General features: G+C 41.1%; 1 protein-coding gene across 1 annotated transcript; it reads right to left on the minus strand.

Moving 5' to 3' along the window:
- Positions 1-4022: 4022 nt before the first annotated feature.
- Positions 4023-10081, minus strand: LOC119744274. Its single transcript, XM_038220143.1, has 7 exons — positions 10010-10081; positions 9392-9467; positions 8958-9049; positions 6520-6615; positions 5591-5719; positions 5113-5175; positions 4023-4100 (listed from the first exon to the last, which is right to left on the minus strand). The coding sequence occupies exons 1-7, from the start codon at positions 10079-10081 to the stop codon at positions 4023-4025; spliced, it is 606 nt and encodes a 201-aa protein (XP_038076071.1).
- Positions 10082-11489: the final 1408 nt, after the last annotated feature.

An 11489-nucleotide genomic window follows, 5' to 3' on the forward strand; every position in this document is an offset into this window, starting at 1 on the left:
AACAGCAAGAATTGAGACATAACAAAATAACTTTAAATCAACCAAATAATAGAGGCCTGAAGTTTCGATCCTAATGCTAATGATAATCCGAATAGCAAGGAGGTAGCTAGCCCCCCCCCCTCCCCCCGACTGAGTAATGTTAATTATTAACAAACTACAAAAAAAATCCCAAGTTTTCTTAACATCACTGGATAATGTCATCACTCGATAAAACTTAATTCATTGCTTCAGGTCTTCGTCTTTGCATGCCTCTATAGGCCTACTGCAATGTTTCAACCCCTTCCTCCCCACCCCACCCCACCCTTGAAAACAAATATGTTGACTTCAGTATAGTGCCTACCCCAGCCACCCCACCCCTGGAAAACCTAAATCACGTTTTGTATCATTATGGTTTATTTATTTGCAATAAAAGCAGCCCACGGGCTGAAAACATTCAAATTTACAACAATCAAGACATCTTTAAATTGTAAATTAAAAGGTACATGTCATGACGTAAAAAAGTTATCATTATCATTACTGCTAAAAACCTGCTAAGACAAGACATTTTTTGTAAGACTGGCTGTCACATTTTCCGTTTCAGACCAATTAAGCTGGGCAAACTTAATCCCTCGTGTATCTAGCTCCAATTTTGGCATGCACTGCCGCGTGTCAAATCCAGATGCACTGTCTGACATTGGCATCCTAGACATTTAGGCTCATTATGGAGATGTTACGATGAGTCACGTTCAAGTTCATGCCAGGTCAGGCCCATACGCCTCCCCCCCCCCCCCTTCCGCTCAGAAAATTAAAACAAACAAAAATTAAAACAAAAACAAAAACAAATCTACTGTTGATGACCCCTCCTACTCCCCAAAAATCTCGCCCCTCCCCCCCCTCCCAAAAAATCTTGCCTTCAAGTTGTAAATACGAGCAAGAAAATTGCTTCAAAGGGTCGGAGGAAAGTGGCCACGAAATGACTCAGATTGCACCACAGAGCCGTATCTAGAATCCAAAATTTTCCGGGGCAGTTAAGCGGGGCCTGGACCTCACACCGGGGAGGGGGGGGGCTTCCTGCTTACATAATAAAACGTTTCACTTTGGGATTTGAAGACACCCCCATCTTTTTCTCGAAAAAAAAAATGATAAAGTGGTCAGAAATTGCCTCAGATCACACACAGAGCATCTACCATCCCCCAAAAAGTGTTGGGCGGATCTCGATTTCAATTCCGATTTAGATATTAATGTGAAACAAATATTGAAGGTGAATTAGAAATATCCGTATTTGTCCGAACTGCTATGATCATTGGCCCAGTTCTGACATCATAACAGCAGCATCTGTTCATGGTAGGCATCTTGTCTCAATTTGTATATGTCTCCCACTCTCGAAAATATTTCTCAGTTATCGAAAAAGAGCTTAACGGTGACGGATATGTCAACCTCTCGGAACTTGGCACTGTGAATATATTGTGAAAACGGTTTGTCCAAACCAAAGGTATTCAGGGATGATCCACGACACGGTTGCATCAAAAACAATAAGAGATTTTTTTTTTCATTTCGTTTTGACTCTCTTCAGACAAATATTTCGGATAAAATGTCATAAGCTCTTGATTTGCAGTACAAGATCGGGAAAAAAACAGTTTACCAACTGTAGCACTCGGTGCCTACCACTATATAAACAAAGCCGTATCAGAAAGAAGTGCACATTTTGTGTAGATTGTCATTTCAAAGTTGAATTGGGTAGTCTTGTTCTGTTTTGATGTATGGTACAAAAGCACGGCACGGTAAAGAAGCAGTAACTTGCATGACTTCACAATTCATATGAAATTGCACAACTCCAAATAAGGGTACAGTTTCACTATAACGAACATTTTGATATAAACGAACATCCGCTTTGGTTCCCGAAAAATTAAATATTATATTATCATGCACAATCACTATAACGAACGACCACTATAACAAACAATTCTGACGTACCCCATCTTGTGCCCAGACCCCCTCCCGTTTCACTTTCAACACAATATCCGACGCTGTGGCTAACGGAGTTCAGTTGAAAACAATGGACGCCATGGGTTCGAATCCCATGAATGTATTAGGTTTTCCTCTCCCCCCCCCAATAGTTTTCGGAAGTGAGAGGCCAATTTTGTGCACGATATTTCTCCTTCACGTGAGGCGATTTTTCAGTTTCCATAAATTGAGATGCTAGTAACAATTTTACAAAGGCTTTTTCGAGGGAGATTTTCTCAAGAAATAGGTACCGAAAACAATTTTAAATTTTTGCACGTTTAAGGTACCAAAAATAATTATAATTTTTGCACGTTTATTTTCCTATTCAAGAGTTTCGGAAGCGCGCCACCAGGATTGAACTTTCAGGCTCTATAGAGGGCGTCGTCAAGTATTCGTATTCGGACAATTTTCAGCGAGGTTTTTGGGGCTTTCATCAATATGAATGTCTACTTAACATGGATCCTTAGCCTAAAACTCGCCGAGTCACATCCGAAGAAATGAAGTCCAAAACCAATCATGGTGATTTCCTAATTTATTGTTAATGCAACAAAATCATTGCAGTATTTACAGATTTGTTTTTTAACAAAGCGAATAGTTTACAAAAGCATTAATGTCAAACTAGTTAAAGGAAATGTGGCAAGTATTGTTACATTCAATGTATACACAATTTGGCAACTGATGTTTAGGCCTTTATAATGAAAAGTTTGGAGATGCATACTTACAGTTTATTCCCGCCTATAGCTTCCACCAAATTGAACATTAATTCATTGATACAATCTGAGTATTAACATTTTGGTGATTCTGTCTGGATATCGAGCCACTTGCTTATTTTTCATTTTAAAAAGTGTCGTCAAAAAAAACCTTATTTACAAAATGTGTATAAAAATGAGGCATGTACATTGTATACGCACGCCAAGATAATGCGCCTATCAATTGTTTCCCAACCCTCCCCTCCCCCGGGCTGCCCCACCCAAGACGTGGGAATTGTCATTTTTAAAGCGACAAAATCCCCACCCCTCGGGAAAAATTTAAGTGACAATCTCCGACATACATGTGGGGCGCACTAGTGATTGCTTTCCATGTACATGCAGTTCGTCAATAGCATAAAAATGTTTTTGAGGGACTAAAATCCCCACCATGGGGCATGAAAAACGTGACCAAACCCCGACATCGGACCTGGGGTAGCGGGGGTGGGGTGGGGCGGGGGGAACATTTGATAGGCGCATAACAGCCAGGTGTTTGATTTAAAATGCTTATGAAATTATTAGCTCAGTGCATTGGTACGGAGTCCTTGACCTGAATCAAGTGACACTCAATGTTTGTCATGTCAGTTCCCCCATCCCCCAGTCACATTTTAGTTTTTTTTTTTCAAGCAACCTGGTATAATACACTAAGTATCAAAAATACTCCGGAGCCATGAATCGGAATGAAAAGAAGGTGAAATTGATTTCATGGATAATTGGACTTGATCAAACACGATAACAGAAAGATAATACATTATAATCAGCTGGGGAAAAGGTGTTTAGGATTCGAACCCATGGTGCTCCTACACCCCAAAACACCGCCCAAACGATTAGGAGTTGCTTCAACCAAACTTCTTTGAAATCAAAACTTTGTCAATTTTTTTAAAATCTAAAATCACGTTATTATTTCAATCACGTGATATGTCTATGGTTTCACGCATGCGTATTATGGTGGCTAATGCCCGGTTGCAGAACAAACATTAGCCACACATTAGTCACGCTGTACAAAAAATACCGGGTCAGAATTGAACATTTTGCCAAGGGTTTCCGGGTCGACATGACCCGGAAAATGAAAAAGAAGAGTGCCATTCTGACCCGGTAAGTTTAATTTTGACCATGAAAAAAATATGAGTTCAAATAGAACCCGTTTTCCGGGTCAAACTGACACGGGACTTTTAAGATTGCAAGGACTTGATCACAAGTCTAGTCTAAGAGCTCTCCGAGTAAGTTCGCCCCCCCCCCCCCCCCAATGCTCCCCTGTTGCATGTGGTCTAGCTAGGTTAGGCAACCGGCATTTTAGCAAGAAGTATAGTATCCTTGTTTCTGTTGGGGGCTCATGATCGGCTGGCAGTCCTGGTTGACACTGAGTAAGGTCTGCAATGGGCAAAACGAAAAACAAATTATAACATGGAACGTTTCTTTGCTCTAACAGAAAAATCATGTGACGATCCTGAACGAAATTCATGCCACGCAAATGCTGTCAGGTTGTGTATGGACGGCAAAACGGTCAATTTTTCAATTTTCGTCATTTTACTTTTTGTTTCAGCATTTACGGTGATTTTGCAAGGGCGCATAGGGCGGCTGATGGTTGTTTTCCATTCTCCAACCGAAAATTTGATTCGGTTCTTTGAAGTATTATAACAAAATGTATAAGTCCCTGTGTGGCCAACCTCGTCCCCAGGGTGTCGAGCAGTACGCGCCCACCACTACCTGCTCTCTCACCCTGGCATTAAATCATTTGCATGTGCAAGATTTTTGCACACGTATGCAAATGAGGAACAATCTGGTGCCTGGATATGCGTTACACATTAGCGTTTGTTTTTGTATGCGGTGTCTGGGGTAAAAACAGAGTCAATTCGTAGCAGCGCGAGCACGGCGTGAGTTACGAAAACACGATTTTTGAAATCAAACTGTTACGATCTTATCAAGACAACATGCAGTATCATATTTCATATTAATATGAGCAAATTGGAAAGGAAATTAGTATTTTCGAGAAGGCGTGGACGAATGATCGCGAAAATACGTACTGCACGTTGTGAATATATAGCACCAAGTACACGATAAAAATCCATTACTAGCCAATTGTGGTATCCAATCAGGATACAGGAAGAAAGTTTCCTATCCGGGGTTTACTATTGGAAACGCGGTTGGAAATAAAGTAAGCACTGGGGACGAGGTTGCTGTATGGCTCACTTAGCCTATACTGCCAGTAGTCATGGGCGTCGCCAGGTTTTCCTCTAGAGGGGGTAAAGCACATTTTTCCAAAAATTCCTTGTACTTTCTCCAGCATGTTCTCAATTTATAATTTTTTGTTAGGGTGGGCGGGGAGATTTTGCCCACCCCACCCCACTAACACCCCTGCAGACTTGTTGTTTCTGATACATACCCCATCGTGACATCCATCGCGAAGCTGCTGGAAGAAAGACACGACGCAGAAGAAACACAGCAGCTGTCAAAAGGAAATGGTTACCAAAATGTTTAATCTTACAACTGATTAAAGGTCTCAAAACGCTATGAATACACTACTAAACTTGTTAATAAACTTGGTATATACATATTCTCAAAGGTACTACGCTCTAAAAACAACTTAGTCCAGATATTGACTTGTTTTCCTAGTTAGTGAAAGTTTAACATGCAAGGTTTCATAATGACTAAAAAAAAAAGTAGTTTCTAGTCAAATGTGATTAATGTGGGGTTTTTTTTAAGAGTGTATAAGTACGATTGTGTCCGCTACTGGGATCGTACTGATTGCCTATGGGTCACGTGATTCTTTTGAAATTCGTCTGGCTAATCGGATTCGGGGTTATGACCAGTTTAATTTCACGAATGACTTAAGGAAATTAAAATTGGGATTTCAAACTTACCGCAATCAGGACACTAACAGCGAGAGCCGCAGCCACGATACCGTATGCGATGCGATAAGCCTGTATGACATCTGGGTCAGTCACATCAACAGTGATGTCCAGGAAATTAAACATAGATATGTTGCCATTCTGTCGAAATGGTACATCCAAAATGAGCAGGCATTAATGATAGATCGATAACTGGCAGTCGATAATGACAAAATGAAGAAATGGCGATTTCTTGTCAAGATTATGGATTTTGCTGATTCGTAGATTCAAGTCTTGTTTTATACATCAGGCGCAGATCCAGAGGTGGTTTGGGGGTCATTATTTTTTTTAAAGGAATACATTAAAAATGATGTGGAACCCCCCCCCCTGCTCTGACACCCCCCCCCCCAAAAAAAAAATAATTTGAAAGTATGGTAATTGAAAGTATGGTACGAGCCCCCCCCCCCCCTCCTCCATTGATTTTACTAGAAAAAAATGGTCTACATTTCAGCATTGATTTACTGATGAAAAAAACACCCCCTCCCAAGAAAAAAAATCCTGGATCCGCCCCTGTACATACATGTACTCGTGTGTATTATGTAAATGTCTAGCAAACATACGAATTGAATCATTTGAAGATTGGGGTACAGAATTTTTAACAATTTGAAAGCTGTTTATACACAATGACACGAGTTATTAGGGTGACATTGCCAATGCATGTCCCAGCCAAGGAGGCGGGGGTGTTGGTGTTGACTCCTCTTGGGGATCCCTGCTCATGGTTCACAGATCTCCGGGCGGCAAAAGACTTTCTCAACAATCTTGAGCTTCCGAACCTCGGGGGGGGGGGGGGCACAAATGAATTTCCTCCCACTTCTATAACACTGAACGTTTTATCACTGTCTTATTCCCTTCAATACAAATTTCTTCAGGCTTGTAAATTAATACTTCCAAGTAAAACTTACAGCAACGACAACGATGAGAATAATCACAAGGATTATGTCCACAAAGATGGCCAAGCCCTGGGCGACCAGGTAGGGAAGTAACAGCTCTTTCTTATACTGGATGAAGAAAAGAGAAATAGTGGAAACAAAACGGAGGATCGTGGCGGCCATTTTTGTAGTGGGTCCCACAGTTCAAAGTATAAGGGGAGCAGGGGGGGGGGGCACCCAAGTGCCCCTCTTGCGGACATAAAAGTGCCCCCTCGAGCATAAATGTGCATGCCCCTCGAGATGAAAACAAAACTGGCCCAAAATTTCAGATAATTTTATTCAGTAACAATTTCCCAAAATGGTAAAGAGAGTTCTGATATGAACGAGGAATATGAAAACCAAGCCCCAAAACCCCAACATAATGCGTAGTTTGCATAATGGCTGGTTTTGAAGAGCGTCCCCTATTTTGGAAGATGGTGCCAGCCGCCAGCTGATATGCTGTTGGGAATGACAGGTTGCAGTTTTGGAAGCCACAAAGATGACCGTGGATTTGTCGTTTTCTGGATGAGGTGGATGACATGTGACATACGAGGTTGTGCCTGTCACGTGAGATAGCTGAGAAAAAAACATTCGCTCGTACCCCCCCCCCCCCCCACGCCCTGTTTGCAGGGCGGGGGTACGAGCGAAAGAAAACATCAGGTTTGGGCAGACATCACAGCACAGGCTGCGGTCCTCGTAGTCTTTGAGTCCAGTAGTTGAATAGTCCAGTTTTATAGCGATTGGATACACGTAGGCCTACATGACGTACATGTACAGTACACAGTGGCGTAGCCACGTTTGGGGGGGGGCATGAAACCTTGTCGCCCCCCCCCCCCCCCAGTCGCTAAAAAAATTATCATTGATCTACATGCCGCCCCCCCCCCCCATGAAATGCTCCAGCCTGAAAATGAAAATTGTCGGTTTGTGTATTATGAATATGATCAAGTTAAATTATTTATGCAGTATTTTGCCCATTTCCCTCAAAATTGCATATTGTAATATTGTACATTTTTATCAATTTGCTAGAATATGTGATACCTCACCAACAAGTATCTTTTAACGAAATTCAATCAGAATATTTATCAATTTTTTAATTTTTTTTTAGTTGTTGTGTTACTTGTTGGTGTCCCTGCCACACTGTTCGATGGTGTAGCCGTGCGTTATGCACGTGGATTGTTTACTTTCGTTTTGACGGGGACTTTACTGAATAGAGTCTGGTGACTGTACATAGAAATTTCTTTGAATAAAAGTCGAATCATTCATTCATGTGCACTTGTTATGCAAAGCAGGGGCAGTGCTTCAAGGATATCTATGTCGTCTTGCAGAAAGTGTGCAGGAACGCGACTTGAATGTTTTTTTTGTGTTCACAATACAACGACGCTGTTTAGTTATTTCACTGTGTGACACAGTGAGAAATTTTGGAATCATAATGGCGTCAGCGATACTTGCTGGGGAGCTCTTGCGTGCGACTTTCTGCACTTTGGTACTGTTGTTTCCAGGACAATTGTGTACGGTAACCCTACGTACCCAGATTTTTAAAGACGAAATTGCCGACCTCAAACTTGTTAGTGCCATATTTGGCAACTATATGTGCGTTATTAGTTTAATTAAACAAATGAACAGGTTAATTAAACATAGTACCATTGAAGGTACCTAAAAGTAAACATAACAGCATAGAAGACCGACAGACGAACATAAAATGTTACAAAATAAACATATTTGTCTGGATAATTTTTTAGGGCGTTACCGGCAAGTTAACACAAACTTGGTGTCAAATAGATCATGGGAGTTACTTTTCTTTGACTTTTCATACAAGTTTATACATAAACTTTAACTGTATGACCTGCAGTGGCGTAGCCAGGATGGGGGGGGGGGGGGGGGGGGGGGGGCGCCGTGGGGGGCGACAGCCCCCCCCCCCATGAAACCTTGTCGCCCCCCCCCAGTCGCCTCCCCCACTGAGATTTTGAGTTTCTAAAAAAATTATCATTGATCTACATGACGCCCCCCCCCCCATGAAATGTTCCAGCCCTCCCCCCAGCGCCCCCCCCCCCCACCCCCCACTGAAAAATTCCTGGCTACGCCACTGACAGTACATACAGGGGACAAAGTTGGAAAAGAAACACGCATCGCGATATCGGAACGCTTGCGCGTAGTTCAGGCAAGTCAAAAGATCTATCTTTCTTTGTTTTTTTTAATCTTTTTTCCATGGAAAGTGAATTTCGATTTTCAATTATTTAGCTTGACCCAACCACCCACAATTTGGAAAAAAAGATCGACATTTTAAAACATTGAAAATTCTGAATGGCCCCTAATCATAACTACATTATCGCAGCTTTAAACTGCAAATGAAATGTGTATGATATTATGAGAGGATAATCTCTAGGCTCCAATTATGTTAGCGCCTAAAAAAACCTAATATAAACCATGTTTACCTTGATCGCTCCAAAGACAAGACATACAGCGCCCAGTTCAATACCCGCTTGAACAATGATCGTGATGACATAGTAAGCGGTCAAGTGGCTACCTGAAGAAGAAAAATCAGACGGAAATGTATCGGGCATTTTATTTCAACAGAAATTGACGATGAGTTTTGTTCTGGCATGAGGAAATAACTTATAGGCATAGCTATAAAGAAGAACAACATAATTAAAGATAAGACTGAAGGGTTTGCACGGTGGACGCGATCAATGAATGGGAAGTTTGCAGTAACACCATGTGAATGATATCTTTATGAGAAGAACCAGTTAGTCTCAACGTTTCGAGCAGTATGCTCTGCTCGTCATCAATCTTCTGATGACGAGCAGAGCATACTGTTCGAAACATCGAGTTTGAACCAATGAATGATAAAGGTTTGCTTTATGAATACCAGTGATTTCGATGTACCCGTCGGGTAGATTAGCCCAGGCTCTGACGCTTGCGATCAGGGATCCAGCAGCTGCTATCTGTCAATGGGAAGAAAAAGAAGGAATTTTAAAATGAGGATCCTGGATTATCCGTTAACTCCCGTAAAAAGCAAAATCAGATCTCCCACAGTTGATTTTAAATTGATTTTCAAAGATTAAATCTTTTCAAAAGATTAAAACTCTTTGGTTGCTTCCAATCTGATACTTGACGACGTCATCGTGAGACGTCATTACCAGAAAGCTTGAGAGCTGTGCGATTTGAAGCAAACATCTGCATTAAATATCTCGCGGTTGATTTTTCAACACTTTTTTTAATAACAGAGAAAAAAATATTGCCAAGCGAAAAAAAACAACGTTAAAAGGTAATACGATCAGTTGCTATTTGTGTATTTTTTGTGTGGGGATGCATATGAACAAACCTGTTGAAGTTTTAGCTTATATAGTGACTACTATTATACAAACAAAAAAATAAATTGGAAAACACTATTGGGCAATGTTGTTTGTCCAAAATTAGTGTGGAAAATTAACCACCAAATTGGGAAGAATTTGCCCAAAAGTGTAGAAATTTCAAATTGCCTTACCATTGTCCATATGGCCACTACAAACGTCCCGCTTCTGACGTCACAGCAGCAGCACCTGTTCATAATAGGCATCTTGATTTCAATTTGTGTGTTTTTCCTTTCTCAACAAAAATATTCAAGTATCGGAAAAGCAACTGCTCTACCTCCGAGCTTAACAGAGACGGAAATGTGAGGCTGTGAACGTGGCACTGTGAATTTAATGTGAAAACGCTTGGTCCAAAGGTACAATAGGTGTTCGCGGGCTGATATGGGCTGTACCCACGTCACGGTTGGCAAAGCAACGGCAGCACAAGTTGGTGTTTTTCGTTTCGTTTTTGTGATCAAGTGGTCACATTGCAAATAGTTGTATTTATAACGAGTTAGCGACTCTATTTGCACAAGGTTTCTGATAAATTGACCTCGTGACTTGCAGCACAAATCAACATGACAAACAGACATGTGATTTCAAATGACTTCTTTTTTTAATAACACGGCCGATGTCCTAAAAAAAAAAAGCATTTCGGAACGATGGGACCATGTCCCGCTTTATTTTATACTGCAAAAGCTAGAAGAAATAAATCGAATTAAACAATTACACAGGTTTAACTCTCATGATTTAATATACAGGCGGTCTGATTGTAATAGGCTTTTACTTTAACCCCGTCCCCAACTTTTAAAGAGTGTGGACAGTTACTTTATGCTTTCATAAACCTTCTGATTTTGGTGATTCTTTGTGGTTTCAGTACATAATACAAATTCAATGTGCAAACTTAATGCACAAACGTTTCCGAAAAGCAATTTGTTTTGGGTTCCCGAGTTGAACCGGAAACCCCTAAACCGAATAGTGTGCCTCACATAACATCCAGCAACAGCGCCCTCATTTGCCAGTGAAACAATGTTTTTTTATAAAACTTAAAAAAGCGCACTTTATAAAATTTCACAAACGAATGAATGTAATACGTGTACACAGGTCACGCAAAGTCTATCCAATCAGAGCGTGAATTCATCAGCCCTTCCCAGCGTCCTGTTTGCAGGGCGGGGGTACGAGCGAAACTTATCAGAGGAATGAAACTATATGCACAAAATATGTTTCAGCGAAAAAAATTCATAACATGCCCCTCCCTTTAAGTATTGGGGATAACGGGTATGTGGATAGGCAACCTCGCCCCCAGGGTGTCGAGCAGTACGCAACCACCACTACCTGCTCTCTCACCCTGGTATTGGATCATTTTGCATGTGCAAGATTTTTGAACACGTATGCAATTGAGAAATAGTCTGGTGCCGGCATGTGCGTTGCATTAGCGTTTGTTTTTGTATGCGGTGTCTGGATTAAATTCTGCATCAATTCGTAGCGCCGTGAGTTATGAAAACACGATTTTTTTGGAAGTTAAAATGTTACAATCTGGCCCGCCAATATGCAGTATCACATTTCATATGAGCAAACTGGAAAGAAAATGAGTATTTTTGAGAAGGTGTCATAATTACAATGAAAACACGTAAT

The sequence above is a fragment of the Patiria miniata genome, unplaced genomic scaffold (genome assembly GCF_015706575.1).
Source record: "Patiria miniata isolate m_02_andy unplaced genomic scaffold, ASM1570657v1 HiC_scaffold_7, whole genome shotgun sequence".
Taxonomy (NCBI): Eukaryota; Metazoa; Echinodermata; class Asteroidea; order Valvatida; family Asterinidae; genus Patiria; species Patiria miniata.